General features: G+C 45.4%; 1 protein-coding gene across 1 annotated transcript; it reads right to left on the bottom strand.

Moving 5' to 3' along the window:
- Positions 1-1,924: 1,924 nt before the first annotated feature.
- Positions 1,925-3,249, bottom strand: LOC136452640 (GATA transcription factor 15-like). Its single transcript, XM_066453239.1, has 2 exons — positions 2,630-3,249; positions 1,925-2,492 (listed from the first exon to the last, which is right to left on the bottom strand). Exons 1-2 carry the CDS (start codon positions 3,005-3,007, stop codon positions 2,184-2,186), a joined length of 687 nt encoding a protein of 228 aa, XP_066309336.1. The 5' UTR covers positions 3,008-3,249; the 3' UTR covers positions 1,925-2,183.
- Between the last annotated feature and the right edge of the window lie 21,483 nt (positions 3,250-24,732).

The raw sequence follows: 24,732 nt of genomic DNA, 5'->3' as shown, positions 1-24,732 counted from the left end.
GGAGGTGATGTGGACTTTTTGTCGAACTTCGAGCTGCCTAGGTGTCAAGGTCCAAGTAGGTTTTCTCACGTGACAAGCCCATTTTTTTTGCTAGGCCCAGGCCTGGAATGGTTTAATTGTGAAAGGGACGGCCCAGGCGCGTCCGGATCGGCCTCGTGCCAGCTTGCCAAGAATTACCGCCGACAAGCTCGAGTACACAACACATTTTCTAAAAAAAAAGAGAGCTCTAGTACACAACATCCATGCGTGCGAAAATCTCCATTTATCGTCCGATTTTACCTCGACTAGAAATGAAAATATTTATTTACGATTCCATAATTCCAATCTTATATATAAAGACGTTTCACTCAACTACTACCACGATTTTGACAATCCCACAACATTGAGCGAGATGACCCTACTCCTGTTCTCAAATCAAATTTAAATACACATGTTGGCTGCTTGAACTTTAATTTGTACGTTCACGGAGCCGCATTCCACGGGCCACGGGCTTCTGTGACTTCCATTCCATTTCCATGGGATCACTGCCCTCGCCGTCCTGATGATGGTGTGCTGCACACGCCCGTCATCCTCACATTGCTCGGTGCTCGCAAGCGCAATGTAACGGACGTCACCGCGTACGGCTCCCCTCTCCGGCGACATGGATTCATACCCACAGGCCAGAACCCATTCGACGACATCGACCTGAACACAACACGCAGCGCGCGTGGCGACGCCGATACATGGGATGGGATCTCTCAACGCCGCATCATGCACCGGCAGCCAACCTGCATGAGCGTCGCTCCTCGCTCGAGCCGGGCGTTGGCACACGAACCTGCAGCGGCGCTGGACGTGACGGTGCCTGCCCCTGGACCTGGACGTGACGGTGACTGCATGGAGCTCTGTCTCAGCACGGGCTGTACGTATTTAACACAACAATCCACAGATTTTATAAGACACTGCCTTCAGGGCATCTGGTGGCTGGGCAATCGACGTGTGCGGCGACAGTCTTCACGGAAAGTTGGCCTTGGCATTCCTGAAGGAGTCGAACGAAGACGAATGGCTCCACAGGAGCCGACGAGGAGATGGACCTTTTGTGTCTTGTCCGAGATAGCGTGGCCCCCTAAGTGTCGCTGTCGAGATGAGATGCCTGCCGTTGCTTCTTTGAAACTGGTGAAGATGGCAGAGGACAGAGGAAGATGATGATGATCCCTGGGAACTAATCAAGTGGTGCAAGCAATGTACCATTGCCATTTTAAAGTAGATTCAGTTCGACATCTGCTAAATTGTTTTTCCACTTGTTGGCTATCATGCGCTAGTATCTGTTTATCGAAATATAAGCGTAAGAGACGATGTCCTAAATGGGTTGAGCAACTAGTGTTCTTATTAACTTTGGCGAAATTGATCTCTTTGAACTTTCATGGGACTATGCGAGTCAAGTAGGAGGGAAAAAAGGGGCCCGTACGTCTGTGGGTCCCGAAACATACTAGTACGCAGCTACCGATGATTGACCGTTGGCCCCAGCAAAAGGTGCAAATCTAGCCAGCTGTGCACGGTGTCCCCAAGGAGCAACCCAATCATGATCACCAAAGAAGGACCAGAGCCAATACTGCACGTTTGAAACATGAGAACTTCTTTCTAGACACTCAACTGTACTCTTGCGAGGTTTGTAAGTTTCATTATTCATTCAGATGGAGGCTAGGATAGGGTCACCATCATCAAACCATCATCACGCAGCAAGATTCAAACAAGAAAATTTGCACATTTCAAGTACAGTACTACGCATGTGAGAATCTGATGAAGTACGCACAAATAATGAGCATGTTCGCTCGTTGGTTTCAGCCAGGGCTTATCAGCCAGCCAACAGTATTTTCCTCTCACAACAAATCAACACCAGACGGACTTATCAACCCAGAAACCAACCAGCGAGCATGCTGAATGAATGGAAAATTTGCAAGCAGAGCAAATGAAAAAGAAAAAAAGGAGATGATGAGCGGGAGTGAGTGAAGAGATCGGATTGATCCATTTCAGCTTCGGCTTTTGATGCAGTTTTGGTTCGTTGGTCAAGTACAGCATCTCTCATGGCTTCAAAAAGAAGTGCAGCATCTTGTTGTTACCAAAAGGGGAGAAAGAGAAAAAGGAGTCTTCGTTCGGACGTGCAGTGCAGTGAGCAGTCTACCATTCTGCTAGCTACTACGTAGTACCTAGTAGTACTGGAACAGGCTGGGCATCTCCCGCACAGTCCCGAACGCCGGCGACGACGGCATGACTCCGAGCCCCCACGGCAGGCACGGCCCGTCGACCTCGGCCGCCGCGTCGCCGAACATGCCGAAGGACGCCGCCTTCGCCACGGCCGCCGGGCCGTAGCAGCCCCACTGCTGCGGCTGCCGCGCGTACCCGTACGAGGCGTAGTCCACCCCTCCGTCCGCGGCCAGCGCCGCCGGCGCCACCGCCGCGGCCGCCGCGCGCCGCTCCTCCTTCTTGTACCGGATCCCGCACGCGTTGCAGAGCGACTGCACGCACCAAATCGAAATGATATACATACATTGATTAGTACAGGGACACAGCGAGCGTGTAATAACGAAATGCATGCATTGATTACGTCGCGGCTATGCCGTTGCATGGCATTGCGGTCGACGCACGCACGTACCTTGGGTCCGCGCGGCCCGTTCCTCCAGAGCGGCGTGGAGGTGGTGTCGCAGTTGGCGCACCGGCGAGCGCCCGCCTCGGCGGCGCGCGTCTCCTGGTGCCTGCCGTTGCAGCTGGGAGCGGAGGGCGCCTCCCAGTGCAGGCCGGCGGCTGCCGCGGCGGGCGCGCGCGCCGCCCCGGCCTCGGCGCGGCGCGTGGACGGCGTGCCGAGCGAGAGCGTGCAGTCCACGGAGCCCCCGTACGGCCCGCCGCTGAAGGCCTCCCCGTCGCTGCCGCCGTAGTGGTGGTCCCCCGCCGCGGCGGCGAACAGCAGCGAGCAGCCGCCGCAGCTGCTGCCGTAGAGCAGCCCGCACGTGCAGGGCGCCGCCTCGTGCAGCATCTTGATGACTAGTAGCTAACTGGTCGCAGGAGGCGATCGAGCTCTAGCTACAAGTGGTGGTGGTGGTGGCCGCCGCCTGGTGCCGGGATGATTAATATAGTAGAGCTTGGAGAAGGACAGGAGAATAGGAGATCGAGGGGATGTCTCTCCTCGGAAACTGGCTGTGTCCACCGAGCACTACGGCTGGATCGCGTAGGTTAGCTCGTGCTACGCGCGATGTCGTGGCGAGGGACGAGACGCTGTGGCTGGCTGGCGTGTGGATGTGGAGCGGGCAGGGCATGGGGGTCCTCGGGTTCTTATAGCGCGCGGCGACGTGGGTAAGGTGTAGCGGCTGGCGTGGCGTGGGCTCCCCCGGCCGGCCTGTCTCGGCTGCCTCTGCCTGTGCCCTGCCAGATTTGGGATTCCGGCCGCGGGACCGGGGTGCGACGCGCGATGCAAACGCGCGCACCGTGGGGCTAGCCGGCCGGCTAGCGAGGGAAAGGACGCGAGGCGGATCAGCGGATGTCTGCCTGCCTGCTTGTGTGGCACTGGCGGGTGGCCGGGGGGGGCGCGGTCAAAGAGCGGTGTGGCCGCCCGGTCAAAAGCGAGGCCACGTGAAGCCGGGAACAGTCTTCCACGCACATATGGGGACGTGGAGGACAACGGGACTGGAGGTGAGGCCGAACGAATGAGGCCACCGGAGCGCAGATGGCTCTGTTGCTTGGTGCGCCCGCGTCCAGCGTCCTGGGGTTGGGAATAGAGTACTACGGCTGCCGCTGCTGCTGCGCGCGTTGGAGTCGAGTTTGCCGATCACGAGGGGCACAGTTCGATCTGTCTGTCCGTCCGTCGGTGCCGCCTGTCCTGCCTGTTAGGAATTTAGGTATTTTTATTATCAGTTTAATTAAGAAATATAATATCAGTAGATTTATAACAGCATATATGTACATGTGTATATTTTTTATGAACGCTACAGCATGCATAGATGACATACTTATTGCTACAACAAAAATACAAAATACAGTAATCATAGAGATTAGACTGTACCCAGCGGAGGGTCCCATGCCAAGGGTATTGGAGGCTCCATTCGCACTAGTCGACATAGTACGTTGCTCGAAGTCGCGGACCACAGTCGATGCAGGAAGATGTTCGCAGTGCAGTCCCACGAACGGATCACCAGAAAAAAAAAGAAGACACCTTGAAGTTCCAGAGAGAGGACTGATCCAAGAGCGATCTCCACGAAGAAGATGTACGAGCAGTCGCTGATCGCTCCTCAAAAACCTAATTGCCGCTCACCCCGTGCAGGATTCTCAAGCGGACGAGGGTTCCAGAGGCACTACGGGACGGGGAAATCAGAAAGCTGCTGAACTGTGTTTCTCTCGGGAGTGGTTACGGAAGAATCTCTCTCGAGTCTGGACTGACGGAAGACAGGATATATGGCTGCTGACGAGGAGAGAAGACGAAGGCAGCGTAGAATCCCAGGAGACGGGAAGCGACGGTAACTGATGCAATCAGTTGCCTCCACCATCAAAGAGCGAAACTCTCGTGATAATGTGGATTTAAGTGGCAAAAGACTGTCCACGCCCGCCCGCTCGCCGCCCGCCTGCCTCGCCTCGCCACGCCACGCCCGGGCCCGCGCCTGGCCCGGCCGGCGGCGGTGGCGCGGGCGCACGCGTGTGGCACGCCTTTATCCTTTTTCCAGCTTTTCAATTTAGATGAATAATTTCCAACCATATAAGTTGAGTCAGCGTTCAGTCAAAATCCCATATGGTATTAAACCATGCAACACTTAATGTTACGTACCATATAGTTTTATTTGATTCATTAAATATTATATGGGCCAAGCCCATATTATATCCAACAATCCCCGCCAAACTCTAGGGTTTGTAACAAAGTAGTCTTAGAACCACATTTCTTTTATATACCAGTGTTTCGATGGAGACTGTTAAGTTGAACATCCATCTAGAACAATAGTTTCACTCAGTCACAACTGAACAATGGACTAAGCCTTGAATTGATAGTTTTGTGTGAAGTGAATGTCACTAAAGTCCTTAGCTGATACTGGGCAACAAAAGATATCCCCTCTATTTGAAGCATATAAGTCATACTTCAGTGCCTTTCATGAGTATTTAGAGATCACCCAAATCTCATAAACTGTGACCAACAGTCTGACTCATATAGGTGTGTTCCTCAAAAGATGTTCTGTAGGACAACATCTTTGCTTTGACAAGCCATTTGGAACACATTAAGACAAAAGCCAGCCTGCCTTACAGAAAGAAAAGATATGCATCATAAATGAGTCTTACTAAGGATCTTTCCTCACAATTTACTACTAGCTTGTTTCACCGTCCTACTTCACGGGATCTCCGATCACATAGAACAGGTTATCACTATAGTAAATTTTAAGTGGGTTTCAAACCCATCTCTCTCGATGCACTTTCTATCACATTGTGTGACAGACCTTTAGTGAACTGATCTGTCAGATTGTTAGACGTGTGAACATAGTCCAACGCTATTACTCCGGAGTTTCTCAATTTTCTGACAGATTTTAGTCGCCTTTTAACATGGCTTGTGGACTTCATGTTATCCTTAGAACTGTTAACCTTCGTAATCACAGTCTGGTTATCACAGTTCATAGAAATAGTCTGGTTATCACAGTCTGGTTCTATGCCATAATCAGTCAGTGGACGGTGCTCAAGAACCTTATCATGTTCAATAACAAAATCTGGAATTTCAACCTCCCCCTTTCTTATATCGCCCCAGAGATACTCCAGTCGACTAATGTACTTGATTTTCCAATATAACCTGTAACAGAACAATTAACAGAGGTAAGGAAGTTGTTTGTTAATGTTCAAAACTGAATAAAAATTTAGCCACCAGCATTAAAAACAAAAGGTCAATGGATCAATAATATTCTTGGCAGCTCAGATGGAACGACTAGAAGAAAATTGCAGCATTCTACCTTGCCAACAATATCCAAATATTCAAGACTTGACAGTAAATAAAGAATAGAGAGCAGTAAACAAGACAGCAAGTAAATAAGAGTTTATTGCAACATTGCAGTCCATTTGAACTCTATTTTCTAAAAATAGGGACTGCTACAACAGCTGATGACACGCTTACTTGTCTGTTTAGAGACTTTACTCATTCTGGATAATGCATGTAATGATTATTCAGTATACTGCATGCAATGAATATTCAGTAATGACTGTTTATTTCCATTTTCAACATTTACCTTATTAAGAAGAATGTAATTTGCATTCTACTTTAACTGTCTATAAACATATTTGTCTTACATACACAAAGAAAAGTGATCAGTTGAACTTTATTTGTGTATAATATATAAGCATGACTATTGAGTACAGACAAATCTAAAAAAAAAAGACTATTGAGTACAGAGAGGATTATATAGGCATCAACCTCTCCCAAATTTTTCATCTCAAAATTTTTAGATAGAAATTCTTTCACCTCCTCGATCACTTTGAGGCTCGATCCAAAGATCAGTATATCATCAACATATAAGCACAAAATGACTCCATCACCCCCACCATACCGATAGTACACACATTTGTCAGCTTCATTCACAACAAAGCCAGCAGATGTTAAAGTTCTATCAAACTTCTCATGCCATTGCTTAGGAGCTTGTTTTAGGCCATATAATGACTTTAATAATTTACACACCTTGCCTTCTTGACCATTTGCTACAAACCCATCAGGTTGATCCATATAGATCTCCTCCTCTAATTCTCCATTTAGAAAAGCTGTCTTAACGTCCATTTGATGAACGATAAGACCATAAGAGGCTACCAGGGAAAGCAAAACTCGAATTGTAGTCAATCGGGCAATCGATGAATAAGTATCAAAGAAATCATCACCCTCATTTTGAGTATAACCCTTGGCCACAAGCCTTGCCTTGTACCTCTCAATAGTACCATTAGGCCTAAGCTTTTTCTTGAACACCCATTTGCATCCTATAGGCTTGCACCCATAGGGACGATCAACAATTTCCTAAGTTCCATTGGACATAACAGAATCCATCTCACTCCGTACTGCTTCCTTCCATAAGTCAGCATCATGAGAGGAATATGCCTCTTCAATGGTCGTTGGTGTGTCATCCACAAGATATACAATATAGTCATCACCAAAAGACTTTGTAGTTCTCTGTCTCTTGCTTTTCCTGGTGACTATAGTGTCATCCTCCTCTGGATTTTGCACATAGGGTTTCTCAATTTGTTCTATCGGAGTAAAATTTTCATGCTCATGGAGAATTATTAATTTATGAATAGTTGTGCTAGGTGCATTTTTTATGGGAAACTCATTCTCAAAAAATATAGTGTCTCTAGATTCCATGATTGTATCAACAGCCATCTTAGGAACACTAGAGTTTATAATTAAAAATTTATAACCCACGCTGTGAATAGCATAACTAAGAAAGACACCATCAACAGTCTTTGGTCCAAGCTTTTGCTTTTTGTTTATTGGCACATTCACCTTTGCCAAATAACCCCAAGTTCGCAGGTAAGAGAGATTTAATCTCTTCTTCTCTTATTCCTCAAATGGTGTGATTTCTTTGTTCTTTGTGGGCACTCTATTCAGGACATGACACGCTGTCAATATAGCCTCACCCCACCATTCCTTAGATAGTCCCGTAGTCTCCAACATGGCATTAACCAAATCAGTTAGAGTACGGTTCTTTCTCTCTGCAATCCCATTGGACTGTGGTGAGTATGGTGGCGTCCTCTCATGAATCATTCCATGCACCGCGCAAAACTCAGAAAATTCATTTGAGAAATATTCTCCCCCACGATCGGACCGCAAACGCTTGATTTTCTTCTCAAGTTGATTTTCTACCTCAGCTTTATAGACCTTAAAATAATGCAACGCTTCATCTTTTGTTTTCAGCAAATACACGTAGCAAAATCTAGTGCAATCATCTATAAAAGTCATGAAGTATCGTCTACCGCCTTTAGTCAATTCGTCATTCATTTCGCATAAATCAGAATAAACGAGTTCTAATGGTGCCAAGTTTTTCGCCTCAGCAGCCTTATGAGGCTTACGCGGTCGCTTTGATTGCACACACACTTGGCACTTAGAATCTTTGACTAAGTTAAATCTCGGGATTAAATTCAGATTTGCAAGCCGCGTGAGATAGCCAAAATTAATGTGACAAAGTCGTAAATGCCATATATTCGACTCATCCAAAACAATAACATTATTCACTACTTTATTACACACATCATCAAGGAAAGATAGGCGGAACAAGCCTCCGTAATCATAACCTTTTCCAACAAATGTTCCATGTCTCGACACAACACATTTATTGGACTCAAGCACAATTTTAAAGCCATCACGACACATCTGAGAAGTGCTAACAAGATTCTTCTTGATGGAGGGGACATGCTGCACGTTCTTTAATAGCACCGTCTTTCCCGAAGTAAACTTCAGAACGACCATACCAGCACCAAGAACACGCGCATGCGAACCGTTTCCCATCAGCAAGGCTCCACTTCTGCCGGCCTGATAGGAAATAAACAAAGAAACATCAGCACACACATGAATATTAGCACCACTGTCCATCCACCACTCAGGTGAAAGACAAACTGAAAGAACAAAGGGTAAAGAATTACCATACCCAGATGTTCCTCCTCCAGTCTCGCTAATGACCACATTTGCTGATTTCTTTTCTTGCTTGTATTTGCGGTCTGGGCACGCACTTGCCCAATGCTCATCACTCCCGCAAACAAAGCATCCTCCACCTTTCTTGTTGATTTTCTTCTTAAACTGTGCAGTCTGCTTAGGTTTTGCATTATTGTTCTCTTGCATGTTCTTCTTCTTTTTATTACGAGATGCAAATGAGTTTTTCTTCTACACTATATTGGTAGCGGAAGACTCAACTCCTTTTCCACGGTTGTCTTTTGCTCTCGCCCTCTCCTCAACATCAAGAGATCCAATAAGCTCAGCCATGCTAAACTCTTGTCTCTTGTGTTTTAGAGAAGTAGCAAAATCCCTCCAAGAAGGTGGTAGCTTAGCGATGATACCGCCGGCCATACACTTGTCGGGCAACAGACACAGGAAATGTTCTAGTTCCTTCGCTAGCGCCTATATCTCATGAGCCTGTTCGACCACAGAACGGTTTTCAACCATTTTGTAGTCGTACAGCTGCTCTATAAGGTACAACTCACTGCCAGCATCAGAAACCCCAAACTTTGCCTCAAGAGCATCCCATAATTCTTTGCCTGATGTGCAAGATATGTAGTTTTTCTCATACTTGGAATGAAGTGCACTAATCACGGCGCCTCAAAACAAGTTATCGGCAGCCAAGAACTTTCGCTCCTCCTCAGGAGTAAACTATTTAGGCTTCCCCTGTGCGGCGTGATAGCAGTTCATCGCAGACAACCACAATACCATCTTTGCACGCCATATCATAAAATTCTTGCCATCAAAATTATTCGGCTTCAAAGCGGCAGCAAAACTACTGACAGAAAATTGCCTAACATTATGTTTTTGGATTGTTAGGAATTTAGGCATTTTCATTATCAGTTTAATCCAGAAATATAACATCAGCAGGTTTATAACAACATATATGTGCATGCGTATATTTCTTATGAACGCTATAGCATGCATAGATGACATACTTATTGCTACAGCAAGAATACAAAATACAGTAATCATAGAGATTAAACTGTACCCAGCGGAGGGTCCCATGCCGAGGGCATCAGAGGCTCCATTCGCACTAGTCGACATAGTACATTGCTCAAAGTCGCGGACCACAGTCGATGCAGGAAGATATTCGTAGTGTAGTCCCACGAACGGATCACCAGGAAGAAGAAGAAGACACCTTGAAGTTCTAGAGAGAGGACTGATCCAAGAGCGATCTCCATGAAGAAGATGTACGAGCAGTCGCTGCTCGCTCCCCAAATACCTAATCGCCGCTCACCCCGTGTAGGATTCTCAAAGAAATCAGAAAGCTGCTGAACTGTGTTTCTCTCGGGAGTGGTTACGGAAGAATGTCTCTCGAGTCTGGACTGACAGAAGACAGGATATATGGCTGCTGACGGGAAGAGAAGACGAAGGCAGCGTAGAATCCCAAGAGGCGGGAAGCGGAAGGGACGATAACTGATGCAATCAGTTGCCTCCACCATCAAAGAGCGAAACTCCCGTGATAATGTGGATTTCAAAAAAAGTGGATTTGGCTCAGGATTGCCCATTTTTCATTCCAAGGTTTCTCTGAATTTGGAAGTTACCACTTAGCAGGTTTCCATACCAAGGCTCAATACAATCAAGTCTGTAGCGTCTACCGATTTCGCCATATCCCCATTTTACTTTTCTTTGAAACCAGGATTCCGTGTATAATTTAATCCATCTTTTAGTTTTTTTGAATCACTGAATTCATTATTCGACGTAGTCTAGCAACTCATCTCTATTTGAGACACCCCGCTCGCTTATTGCAGTTCAGAATTGAATTGATTTTATTGTTGATATATTTGCAATTCAATCGGAATGAATATATCCAAAAGTTTTTATCTCTCCCGCCTCCCTCCTTCCTTTTTTAGAGTATTCAAAATCATACTATAACGCTTGATATTCATTCTTTTTTTCTAAGCTAAATTAGAAATTTCATTTGCTATGATTCTATCTTCTCCTTAGTGAACTATTTATCCTTAAATTATTAACAAATAAAAAAAACAAAATATCTCAAAAATTGTCGAACGGGAAGTGATGTTTCCAGTGGTGAACGGGTGAGTAACGCGTAAGAACCTACCCTTGGGAGGGGAACAACAACTAGAAACGGTTGCTAATACCCCGTAGGCTGAGGAGCAAAAGGAGAAATCCGCCCAAGGAGGGGCTCGCGTAGCTTCTCATTTGTTATGGCTTGGACCTTTTATGGCGGATCTCGGGGCACAAACTCCTTTTTTCTACATTTTTAGAGAGAGAGAATTGATATATGATCTATTTGAAGCTGCTACAGGTATGCGAATGATGCATAATTACTTTCGCATCGGAGGGGTAGCTGTCGATAACTGTGTTTCTCTCGGGAGTGGTTACGGAAGAATCTCTCTCGAGTCTGGACTGACGGAAGACAGGATATATGGTTGCTGACGGGAAGAGAAGACGAAGGCAGCGTAGAATCCTAGGAGACGGGAAACGGAAGGGACGAAGACATGATATATGGCTGCTGACGGGAAGAGAAGACGAAGGCAGCATAGAATCCCAGGAGACGGGAAACGGAAGGGACAGTAACTGATGCAATCAGTTGCCTCCACCATCAAAGAGCGAAACTACTGTGTTTCTCTCAGGAGTGGTTACAGAAGAATCTCTCTCGAGTCTGGACTGACGGAAGACAGGATATATGGCTGCTGACGGGAAGAGAAGACGAAGGCAGCGTAGAATCCCAGGAGACGGGAAGCGGAAGGGATGGTAACTGATGCAATCAGTTGCCTCCACCATCAAAGAGCGAAACTCCCGTGATAATGTGGATTTAAGTGGGAAGAGAAGACGAAGGCAACGTAGAATCCCAGTTGCCTCCACCATCAAAGAGCGAAACTCCCGTGATAATGTGGATTTAAGTGAGAAGAGAAGACGAAGGCAGCGTAGAATCCCAGGAGACGGGAAGCGGAAGGGACGGTAAATGATGCAATCAGTTGCCTCCACCATCAAAGAGCGAAACTCCCGTGATAATGTGGATTTAAGTGGCAAAAGACTGCCCACGCCCGCCCGCTCGCCGCCCTCCACGACCTCGGCCCGGCCGGCAGCGGCGCGCGCGCGCGTGTGGCACGCCTTTATCCTTTTTCCAGCTTTTCAATTTAGATGAATAATTTTCAACCATATAAGCTGAGTCAGCGTTCAGTCAAAATTCCATATGGTATTAAACCATGTAACACTTAATGTTACGTACCATATAGTTTTATTTGATTCATTAAATATTATATGGGCCAAGCCCATATTATATCCAACGCTGCCGCGGCAAGTCCTCGGCGTGGGATGCCCGGCCAGCCGGCCTGGCGGCCACCCAGTCCCAAGGGCCTGTTTAGTTCCCTTCCAAAACACCAAATTTTTCAAGATTCTCCGTCACATCGAATTTTTGGACGCATGCATGAAGCATTAAATATAAATAAAAAATAAAACTAATTACACAGTTTAGACGAAATCCACGAGACGAATCTTTTAAGCTTAATTAAACTATGATTGGACACTAATTGCTAAATAACAACGAAAATACTACAGTGTCGTTATGCCAAAATTTTCGACAACTAAACTGGGCCCAAGCTGATGAGCCAGCCGAGCTCTAGTAGCAACAACGAGATGGGTGTCAGGGCGGGGGCATGCATGCCATGCATGCGTCGTCCATCCGTTAGCGTTAGGTGAAGAAAGCTGCAAGCAACGCAGTACGCAGCGAGCCTGTGCGCGCTGCTGCATCGGCTAGCTAGCTGGTCTCCGCTCCTTCCATCATGGGTCAAGAGAGACGGACGTCATCCTGATCCTGTATTGCGATGACAGGATCGGTCGAAGTTATTGCCGTCGCCACGCGCTGGGCAGCCAGTCTCCTACACATCTACTACGCCGCACACGCAATGTGTTCGCGATCCCGATCCCATCCAGTTTGACTGCGCCGACGCATGCATGCAGCGCAGATGATGTACTACTACTGTCTAGTAGCGTCCTGAACACTCATGCTACGTACAGTACAGTAGTACGATGTGCAGAGGCGATCTCATTTGAACGGGATCTCGATCGAATACAGCCGGGCGGTCGACGATCAGAATTACCAGCACGTTTGGGCACATGATTGAATCAACGCACAAGGAGCGTTACTGAGCTTCCATTCCAAACGCCAGCAATAAATAAAGAGGAGAGAAAAGAGCTAGGAAACTAAAGGGGGCCGGCCGTATCGAAAGAAAGAAAGAAAGAGAGAAGGCAACAAGGGAGTGGCGAGAAGAAAAGAAGGAACAACAACGGGGCAAGCAATGGAAATCAAAAGAAGCAAAAGAGCAAAGCGTCAGGAAGAGGAAGGATGAACAGGGAGGGAACACAGGAAAAGACGGGCGGCTGGGCTGGGTACTAGCCGATATAATTGGGGGGCGCCACGGGGCACGGCCACGGCCACGGCCACGGCCACCGCGCGCCATGCCATGATGCGCCCGGAGGCCGGAGCCGGGGACTCCATCAAAAGTGCCGCGTCGAATCGAATCCGATCATCGGTCCAAGGAACAGTCGCGGTCAGGGCATAGAAGATCCCGCCTTTTGGCACCAACCTCCACGCACGCAAACCAGGATCGCCCCTGGCCCGCCAGCTACGGGGATCCGATACGGATCCCAGGACTGTAGCCAGCAGCTATCTGCCTATCTAGCCTCCCTCGCCCCGTCCTGATCATTTGCAAATCTGCATGCTGCAGGGCTGGACTTGGGCATGCATCCTTCTCCTCCTGCAGCTGCTGCTGGTCGTGGTCGTAGGACTAGTAGGGCGCTTCTTTTCTTTTTTTTTTCATCGGTTTTCCTCCTTTTATTTGTTTCCTGTGTTTTCCTTTCCCCTTTATCGATGAGACTGCTGGAACTGCACCAATGCTGCACAAGCTGCTGGTAATTCCCCCCTGCCAAGTCAAAGGAGGCAGGCAGCGATTCCAGAGAAAGCGAAAGCCATACTCCTATGTGGACCCCCGGGCATTCCTTCCGTATGCATGGCATGCTGCACCCCTTCCCTCCTTAACGGCCAAAGCGCCGGCACGACCGCCTCCAAAGCAATGCTGTGGCCGTGTTTGGTATTCCGTTCCTTTCCTTAATATATCTGGCAAACTTTGGAGTTTGCTTAATCTATCGTTTTTGTGCGTACGTAATAAGCGGTATATATGTGGCCGCTGGATGAAGGCGTGCAGAGTATCCAAGCAGTCCATGATTTAGCTGAGCCCAATGCTCGAATCTGACAGGGTTTGTACGCCTTGTGCTTCGTGTGATCGCTTATTGCGTGGCCAGGAGTTAAAATAAGACGGCAGAAAAAACAAGCGGACAAGCACGATCGCGGCCCAGCAGCACAGCCCTACGGCGACGTGCAGGCAAGCAAAACAAGGCAGCAGAGAGTGGCAGGAGCTGGTGTTTGGTGCGGTGGCGGGAGCAGGGGATCCCGACGAGGAGATCGTCGTACAAAAAGTTGTCCCGACACGGCCAGAGTTAAGCCTAGAGATTGGTGTCCTTTGGTTGGGTTTGGGAATCTCTCTCTCAGGCCCTCGCCGTGGAAGGCTATCAGAGGAAGTATAACAAGGCCTGCAGGCAGACTAAATGCTGAGGTGGAGAAGAGACGGATGGAGAAAGAGGAGAAATGGGCTGTAAGCTTACAGTCGGTTTGGACACAAAAACCAAGAAACTCTGTAAGAGAGACAAGTGTGTCATATACTCCGTATTAATAGTGAACATGTAACTATTATATAGATGAACTGAAAAGTAGGCTATAAAAATTCATACAACCCGTAGCTGGATGTATTATTAACTACCACACCCCCCGCCCGCTTCTGCTTTGCCTTTGGATTGGAGAGAGACAGGGTCACTCACTAGTGCTACTGTATGTTTGAGTTCGGTCGCCCGGCATCTTTTGGATAGCGATAGATAGTCCCCAAGAACACTTCCCGTTTCTCTAGGATTGAACCATCTCTGCGCTTTAAGGCTTTAAATCAACTAGGTAGCTAGCTGCCGGGACGCTCGCTGCGTGCGTGACTGCGTGTACCGACTATATTCTTAGCACCAAGTAGGAGTACTCGTACCGGAGTGATGCAGTACATACATGTGCGTTAATCATAGGATGTTCTCTTAGATCTACGCTAAATACTGGATCACACTGTGTTTCTGGTTTCACGTTAGTATTGGTGTGCCGGAGTACATCAGTACGTATGATTGCCTATGCCCACGTAATGACGTAAAGCGTGGCGCAAGCTGGCGTATTGTAGCCTTGGAGGCCATTTAGCCGCCGTCGCCGTCGCCATCGAGTGATAGGGGGGCCGCGTGACATGACTCATCGGCGGTCCCCTGCTTCGCCGCCTGAAGCAAAGCCCGGTCGCTGTCGGCTGTCGGCAGTCGGCAGTCGGCGCCCCATGTACTCGTATCCAGTAGTAGTAGTGATCTCGGCTGTGACATGACCGACCCGGCTCGCAGCGGAAAGAGTACTAGCGACCACCAGGTTTGAACAACGGCGGGACCAAGTTTCTGTTGTCGCTTTATTTCTGCCGTTGTGCTGGACTAGGAAATGAGATCACCTAGCAGAGCTTCCGTTGGGCGTTGGATCTGGATTAGTTTGATGGAGTTGCCTGAATCAGCACTGCATATGCATACTCATGTGTTACAGAGCAAGATAGTGCGGAGGCTATTAGACGGGCAATGGAGGCCGGTGTACAAGGCGTGAACGGGGCAGGGTCAAAAGCTTGCAAGGGCACAGCGCAGTAGCGAATCTAGGATTCTATCTATGGTGGGCGTGGTTTACAAACATTTTCGTATACAATTTAGTAAAAAGTCATTTGCCAAATCGGTAAACAATTTATAAAATCTATAACTTAATTTGATATCCATGCGCTAAATAATATGACAAATCTTAAATGCAAAGATTAAGATAAAAACTTGCACAAATTTACAACATAAGTAGCTCAAAAATATATGCATAAAATTGATTAAGAGACTTTGCAATACTATTTGTTTGATTTTTTGTCGATGTTTAAAAGAAAATAGTTTTAATTACTTTAATTACTAATACGTAACTAAGTACGTATTTTTTTTTAAAGAAACTAAATCCTAGCATTTGGCCAACAAACTTGTTTTGCGGTATTAACTCTGCTCGATGGCCAACAAATGCGCTTGGCCTCGGCCCTTAGCATAGGCCATTCGACATCTGTCGTCGATGTCACTCTAGTCAAGATTGTGGCATCAAATTCAGCGAGTCTGGCGCTTGTCCAAGGCCAAGTGTCCAGGATCATCTCTCTTTCGCTCAATGGCCCTTGAGTGCTAGAGGGCGTGATGTAGGCGAAACCGCACAACAGAGATATATATGCTTACTACGACGCAACATTTGTGATTCAGGATTGGTGCGCGAGCCAGACGAAACGGCTTGGTGCTTGGAATTGTTCGATGATCGATCGATTGTTTTTTTACACAGAGATATATATGCTTACTATGTGGGGCTGGGCCACATCCCGTAGGGTACGTCAAGGCATACTAGGCATACCCTCTGCCTCTGCCTTGGCACCATGGGGCACCTCCTATGCTGGGTGTGGGGCCCTCAAGCACGACGACTAGAATACTAGACTAGTTGGATGAGGCGGGAGTTGGGGTAGTCGGATGAGGCGGTCAAACGACCTCTACTGGAGATGCCCCAACTGCTAATAGAAAATGATTTCTTATTATGTTTCCTTATTACTTGTATTATATAGGCTCCAAGAAACGAAATATAACATCCGTTGACTCAAAAGTACCTCTACTGGTGCCGAGCCTTGATAATGGCCGCATGTGCACACCTAAGTCTTGCCCATCTGCTAAAAAAAGTACCTCTACTGAATATCCAAGAGACTACGAAACAATATGATTTCAGATTAGAAAGATTCCAAAGTAATTATTTGGTTAATGAGGCAGATACAACAGATGTCAGTGAAAACAGCTTTGAGAAAACTCTACAAGTTCTATAAAGCTTGTAGAGAACATCAATACAACCAAAATGAAAAAAATGTTTCTCCTACAAACACGGAGTCCATTATGCTTATGGACAATACTAAAGTCAATGCATGAGCACCTGACAAACAATTTGTTGCTCCTACAGATATATCATCTATTCAAGTTCAACAATCAGTAGCTGGAGAAAGAAAATGTTGAAACTACAAACAGACCATCTTTTCAAGTTCATCCATCAACATCTGGCAAAGAATATATTGCTCCTACAAAGAAAGATGTTCTCCTACAGAGAAAGAGAAAATAATTTCAACAAAGTTTCAGAGATCAAGTTCCAATACTTTTGATTCCATACAAGTTCTTCAAAAAGCACAACGCAATGAAGAATCAAAATTTTCAAGTCCGTCATAATGACACTATCATTCAGTTAGTTATTAAGAGACTACAAAAGCCATATATACATCCCTCCAAGGGGAACTGTGCAGACAACACATATTCCTCCAAGGGAATTGAAGCCATACAATAGAATACTCACTATGCTGCATCTCAAGATCAAAGAGGTAAAACATTAAAAAATTTGTTGATAAGACCCTAAATCATGAAAAATTATATGGACTATCTCATAATGAATCAATATTACATTTTACTCCATCCTATCAACATCCAAAAGAAGATATTAAATTCCCAAATTTTGATATTCTTGACAAAGCAGATGAACTATATTTAGATGAAGACTTTGACAATACTATATTTAGAGATTTGAAGAAGACCCTCATAAATGCTCAACAGATGATTCAAGATGAAAGAAACATTTTAGATAAGTCGTCAAATACTGCTTTAGTAGAGACATCTCAACAACCTTACATTTTAAAACAATTTGTTATTGATCTAGTTCATACAACAAAAACCCATATAATCAACAACAAAATTAATTAATTGCAAAAAGCATACAAAACACCAGATACTCATGAGAATAAGTGCTATTTTTTAATGCAACTTCACATCATAAAGCACCAAGGTTTGGTTTCTGCTCGTTGTTAACCTTCGCAAATTGAATCGTGCGTCTCTTCTTATGAAGAGACATCACCGGTAAACTAATCCTAGCATTTAAGCAAGTCATTAAAGACAACTAATCCTAGCATTTAAGCAAGTCGTTAAAGACCTGGAGAGGTGAGGTGGACCTGCTGTGGGGTCTCACGACCGCCATCGCACCCTCCATCTGCCTCCCCGACCTCCGAACGCACCACCCTTTGATTGAATCAACCACGCCGCCCCACCGCCCCGCTACCAGCGGGCATCCTGCTGCTAGATTTTAGTCTGAGAGACATGCTCTGTGTCCGGTGTGGGCAATGGCAGCTTGGAACCCTCGATGCAGATACATGTGCCAAAGTGCAATTTCAAGTGATTATACTATACTCTTTTGATATACCTATTATAAAAACAATTACAATGTCCAATTATACAATAATGTTGTTCTACTATAAGACATCCTATGCTTTTCTCATTCAATTTATAAAGATTTTATTTTGTAAACAAGTTATGTTCCCACCAACCTTCACAAATCTTTTACAAAATGTAGGATATGATTTAGGAAGTTTTTATAGTATTAGCGGTTTATGCAAAAAATTGATGGTACAATAATCTAGAAATTCTCTAATGTAAGCAAAATGTTTCTAGACCGTAGTCTTCAAACACCAGTTGGATCGATGAACTACCGCAGATCAGGACAGAAACAATGCGATAGCAATGGTGAAGCAAAAGGTAGATAACGGACATGAATAGTGTTGGTGTATCACCGAACATGTGAGGTGGGAATGGAGAGAAATAGAGAGAGAGAGTCGAAATGAGTGAAGGGCCATAGTCCTCTTCCACCTTCTCCTTCTCCCCTTTTATAGGAGAGGTGAGAGGGGAGGTTTTCATTATTTCTCCTAGTGGAGCTTGTATTTACAAAAAGCCTTTAGAGGCCATAAATGAGTCCTAAATATTATCCCACACAACCACTAAACTTTGTAATTGGGCCCTAAACATAGGGTCCCTAACATACAACACCCCCCCAACATTAGCCCCTCAACTACTTGGTTTTGCTCACAAATATAAAACCCAATAGCTAGATACAACTAAGTGTGGCCCAATTACAACTTAGACTCATCACAAGACTATCGTCTATACAGAGATAGGTGGGGATGATTTTTATCTTAGCTAGTTTTTAGTGGCAACCTTTGCTTGAACCTCCATGACCATGTCTTTGGCAGCTTGCTCCTTCGTACAACCTTGAGCTCTCAATACCTTCTTTTCATAATTGAGCCTTCGTCGAAGACATTGACGTAGTCGAAGTATGTGCGGTAGTCGACGTAGGTGAAGTAATCGTAGATAATCATGACATGTCTTCAAGCTTTCACTCGTGGGTGTAGTTGTCATAGATAATCATGACACATTTTCAAGCCTTCGTCTTTAGATGGCTTGAAGTAAACAATGGAGGCATGGTTAATGTCAAATATGCCATAGATGGAGATCCCTGCGCCCCAATTGACGACAAAGGCAAAGCCAAAATGTTGATGGCGACCCCCCCTCCCCACTCCAAATTGACGACGAAGGTGAATCAAAAGATGTTGACGTTGATCCCTCCACTCCAAAATGTTGGTGAAGGTGAAGTCAAAGGTGGCGATGGTGACCCCTACTCTAAACTAGTGAAGGCAATGTCGATTAAGCCAAAGCTAATGGCAAGTCCCCTTGCTGAAATGTTGACGTAGTTGTAGCCAATGATGTTGAAGTTGGAGCCCCCTACTGAGATGCTGATGAACACATTATTGATGAAGTTGAAGTCAATGGCAAAGCCTCCTGTCAAAATGTTTATCAAAGCGTTGTCAATGATGTCATAGTTGGTGTCAAAGCGGAAAGTGCATTTGCCCCCTATGTGGGTTTTGGTGTATTGATGACATCCAAATTAGGGACTAATGTGATCTTAATGAGATATGTCGCAGCTATTAGTCCCATGAAAGATTCAAAGAGTTGATAAAGATGAAATGGTATCCCTCAATTCTTGAAGTTGAAAAGGCGGACGAACTCAAAGCGTTCTCCAAAGGTTTTATTTTTGTTTTTAAGTTTAGGATCCACCACACTATAAAGAGGGATGCAAACTTAGTTGGTCTGAGGAAGATAGAGTGCTCAAGCATAAAAGTAAAATCAAAAGAGACACACTCTAGCACTCTACGAGCACGTAGAATATTTTTCAGTGACTGTTGGTGTCAGGAAGTCTCGACGTAAGCTAGAACTCCTAACAGTCGGAAGTCATGACTCATGCCGGAAGTCCTAACGCCTAGTCACTTAGCCTGCACTAGTGATTATGGCCATTGGAAATCCCAACGTGAGTTAGAACTCCTGACATTCAGAAGTCCCGACACCTGCTTTTGCTGGCCGGCTGTCTGCGCCCGTCGGAAGTCCCAACCCATGCCAGGAGTCTCAACACATAGGGACTTGCTGGTTGTCTGTCTACGCACGTTGGAAGTCCTGACGTACGTCGAGAGTCCCGACCGTCGGAAGTCCCGACATTTGTCGAGAGTTGCGACATTGACTTGCTCATGCAGACTTCTAACCCTATGTGAACAGTGTTTTCTATTAAGGTCAGAAGTCTCGAGATTTGTGTCAGAACTTCCAACATAGATCTGAATGGTTATATTTCTACTATGAGTATAAATAGCCATCTCTTCATTTCTAACCATTACGGATTCATTCACAGCTCACCCAACTTTGTCCTAATAGCTCTCAAGCACCAAAGGCACCCCTCTCCTCTCCCCTTTGCTCCAATCTTTAATTCCCCTAGGGTTTTGAGTGAAAGGAGAGTGGATTAAGTGAGAGAATCACTTTGGCAAGTTTGAGCACTTGATTTCTTTGTCAAGCCGATTGGTTTTGTGTCTATTACTCTTGAGGCTTTGCCCTTAGCCAGCTAGGCGTTGCCCAAGAGCTTCCATCTTGTGGAAGAGACTTAGAAAGTATGTATTACCCTTGATTTCTTAGTGGAAAGCTCAAGTGACCTTTGTGGTCGCTTTGAGAGAGGCAAGGAGGTGAAAGAGACTCCGACCTTTGTGGTCACATCAACAACGAGGACGTAGGAGCTCCTTTGTGGGGTTGCCAAACCTCAGGATAAATACTTGTGTCCCGTGTGCTTGTTGTTGTGATTGCTAGAGATTACTTGTATTTGTTTGTCTCTCTCTCTCCCTCTCCTGAACTTTATTTTAGGGTTTGGACTCGATCTATGGTTTGGAGGCATTACGACGTCAAGGGAGTGACCCAACATCTTCACCAAACCACGAGAAAGTGGAGTTGTAAGATTATTTATCCACAAAGTTAAATTTGGCACTGCTTTGTAGTTCACGTAGGCATCGGGACTTCTGACATTTGTGCCAGAACTTCTAACGACGTCGGTAGTTCTGACCCAAACGCCGAGGCTTCCAACATTGACAGATAAATTTGAACTTAGCATTTGTAGTTAATTTTTAGATACGCCTATTCACCCCCCTCTAGGCATTGTTAGATGCTTTCAATTGGTATCAAAGCAAGTGAAAGGTCCTAATGGCTAGAGGAGGGGTGAATAGCCTATTAAAAAAATCTACAACAACACTTAACAAACCGGTTAGACAATTATGGGGCGAAGCAAGTGTTGCGCTAGCCTACTAAAATAGCAAGCCACCTACCACAATTCTAGTTTATATAGTTTCTATCCACACAATAGCCATGACACTACACTAAGTTAGTGTGCTCTCAAAAGCTAACTAAAGAGCCACACTAACCAAACTAACAAGCTCTCACAACTAGCTACACTAAAGAGCTTGATAACTAGTTTGCGGTAATATAATGAGAGTGAGCAAGAAGGTTATACCGCCATGTCGAGGAAGGAGCCAATCAATCACAAGAATGAATAACAATGAAGACCAATCACCTCGGTATTAAATGATGAACACAATGACTTTTTACCGAGGTTCACGTGCTTGCCGGCAAGCTACTCCTCGTTGTGGCAATTCACTCACTTGAAGGTTCACGCGCTAATTGGCATCACACGCCAAACCCTCAATAGGGTGCCGCACAACCAACACAAGATGAGGATCACACAAGCCATGAGCAATTCACTAGAGTACCTTTTGGCTCTCCGTCGGGGTAAGGTCAAGAACCCCTCACAATCACCACGATCGGAGCCGGAGACAATCACCACCCTTCACTCGATGATCCTCACTGCTCCAAGCCATCTAGGTGGCGGCCACCACCAAGAGTAACAAGCGAATCCTGTAGTGAAACACGAATACCAAGTGCATTTAGATGCAAACACTCAAGCAATGCACTTGGATTCTCTCCCAATCTCACAAAGATGATGAATCAATGATGAAGATGAGTGGGAGGGCTTTGGCTAAGCTCACAAGGTTGCTATGTCAATGCAAATGGCCAAAAGAGTGAGCTTGAGCCGGCCATGGGGCTTAAATAGAAGCCCTCACGAAATAGAGCCGTTGTACCCCTTCACTGGGCATAACACGGGGTGACCGAACGCTCCGGTTGTATCGTCCGAACGCTGGACCTCAGCGTTCGGTCACGCGATGCGTGCCATGTGTCCCCTCTCTTCAAATGTTGATCACTCGATCTCAATGGTCAAGTGATGACCGGACGCTGTGGCTCAAAGTGACCGGACGCTAAACCCCAGTGTCCGGTCGTTTCCAGTAAGCATCCAGAGATGACTTTTCACGACCGAACATGTCCGGTTATGCTCAATCGGACACACCCAGCGTCCGGTCACTCAGCGACTCCTCTGTGCATGACCATGTCAGTGTGATCGGACGCAGCCAGCTAGCGTTCGATCAGTTTAGCGCCAGCGTCTGGTCGATGACCAACGCTGTGCTTCTTTAGCTGCTACTGACTAGACACGCCAGTCCTATAGAGACCAATGTCTGGTCACTTACATTGACCTTTGTCTTTTCTGTCTAGGGCGCCGATGGCACCGTCGGACTATCCACACTCTACAGGCGGACACGCCACCGGTGAAGTTCCTAACCCTTGCTCAAATGTGACAACCACCAAGTGTATCACCTTGTGCACATGTGTTAGCATATTTTCACAAATATTTTCAAGGGTGTTAGCACTCCACTAGATCCTAAATGCATATGTAATGAGTTAGAGCATCTAGTGGCACTTTGATAACCGCATTTCGATATGAGTTTCACCCCTCTTAATAGTACAGCTATCAAACCTAAATGTGATTACACTCTCTAAGTGTCTTGATCACCAAAACAAAATAGCTCCTACTATTTATACCTTTGCCTTGAGCCTTTTGTTTTTCTCCTTCTTCTTTTCAAGTCCAAGCACTTGATCATCACCATGGCATCACCATCATCATGTCATGATCTTCATTTGCTTCACCACTTGGAATGTGCTACCTATCTCATAATCACTTATAAACTAGGTTAGCACTTAGGGTTTCATCAATTTACCAAAACCAAACTAGAGCTTTCAATCTCTCCTTTTTTGGTAATTGATGACAATCCTTTCACAAAGATATGAATTGAAATTCAATTGAATCCATGTTGCTTGCCCAAGTATTTTTACCATTTGTAAAAGGATATGGACAAGTTTCATGAACCCCAAATGGTAGCAATTGCTCCCCTATATATGTGCTAAGAGTTTGGATTGAAGCTTGCACATATGCTTAGATAGGAAATATAGGAGACAATGTCTACCAAATGATGCTAAGGTATAAAAGATGGACCTTTGAAGCATAATACCAATCGGAGCGCACCATTATACCATCCTTAGCACCATGGTTAGCTCGATACCACTTGGAAACACTTTGGAAATGAAATCACTAGATAAACTTATGCATGCTAGATTTTCATTTCATCATTCAAACATATAACTAGCGTACACCATACAAGCATGAATATTGAAATTTGAAACTTGTGCCATGCAAGCAAACATATGAAATGCACATTCAAATGCATCATACAAGTTCATGAGCTTGCTCCCCTACTTGTGTGCTCAAAATTTTAATTGTTAATTGATCCCTTTTTTTGTCATATCTCTCCCCTTATGTCAAGTTCTCCCCCTATCACTTGTATCTTTATTTCTCTCCTCTTTGTGTTGTCTTTTCACTATCTTTGTGCACTATTTCTCCTCCTTTGTCATCAATGACCACAAAGGCTTAAATTATAGATAGGTTGAGATTATCAATGTCAATCAATGGGGTGAGAATCAATTTCCCAAATTTGGTCCAATCTAGATCATTTACCAAAGATATTTAACTCGGTTTGATCCAAGGACAAGCTTCTTCACACCTCCAATAAGGGTTATCTTGTACCATGTTGAGTTAAACACTTAGAGCTCATTTTCTAGATCAAACACTAGGTTTACAAGCCCACAAACATGTCATATGCTACCACTAGATCAAAATAAGCATAGAAGCAATTGTGGTACCATACAATCATCAAATTCATTTGATTTTCATGAATGGGCCTATTAAATATGAAAGATGTCTAGATGCACTAAACATGTCCTTAGTAAGGATGTATGCCATGCCAATCAACTTTTACCTTAGATTTCTCGAAGGAGAGGCATGTCATATAAGTGGAGGGGGGGGGGTGCATCAACATATATTTGAGAAATCCAATATGTTCAACTCATTCCTTAGCTTGCAAAACCTTTTCTCATCCAATGGCTTGGTGAATATATTGGCAAGTTGATCTTTGGTGCCTACACTCTCAATGCAAATGTCCCCTTTTTGTTGGTGATCTCTTATGAAATAGTGGTGGACATCAATGTGCTTTGTTCTTGCATGTTGAACCGGATTATTGGTCAACTTGATTGCACTCTCATTGTCACATAGCAATGTCACTTTCTTGAACTTGATTCCAAAATCACTCAAAGTGGACTTCATCCAAAGTATTTGTGCATAACAACTATTGGCGGATATGTATTCAGCTTCGGCGGTTGATAATGCAATACTATTTTGCTTCTTTGATGACCATGAAACAAGTGATCTTCCCAACAATTGACATGTGTCTGAGGTGCTCTTTCTTTCAACCTTGCATCCATCATAATCTGAGTCGGAGTAACCAACTAGCTCAAACTTTGCTCCTTTG

This window comes from Miscanthus floridulus, chromosome 5 (assembly GCF_019320115.1).
Source record: "Miscanthus floridulus cultivar M001 chromosome 5, ASM1932011v1, whole genome shotgun sequence".
Classification (NCBI taxonomy): domain Eukaryota; kingdom Viridiplantae; phylum Streptophyta; class Magnoliopsida; order Poales; family Poaceae; genus Miscanthus; species Miscanthus floridulus.
The sequence above is the reverse complement of the archived record's forward strand: the minus strand, read 5'-3'. Positions and strand labels throughout refer to the sequence as shown.

What these genes read in the sequence shown, in the direction of transcription:
- LOC136452640 (XM_066453239.1), bottom strand. Translation starts at nt 3,007, where the DNA reads ATGCTGCACGAGGCGGCGCCCTGCACGTGCGGGCTGCTCTACGGCAGC. An exon ending in ACGGGCCGCGCGGACCCAAG is followed by an intron (nt 2,493 to 2,629) that starts GTACGTGCGTGC and finishes TGGTGCGTGCAG; the next exon opens with TCGCTCTGCAACGCGTGCGG.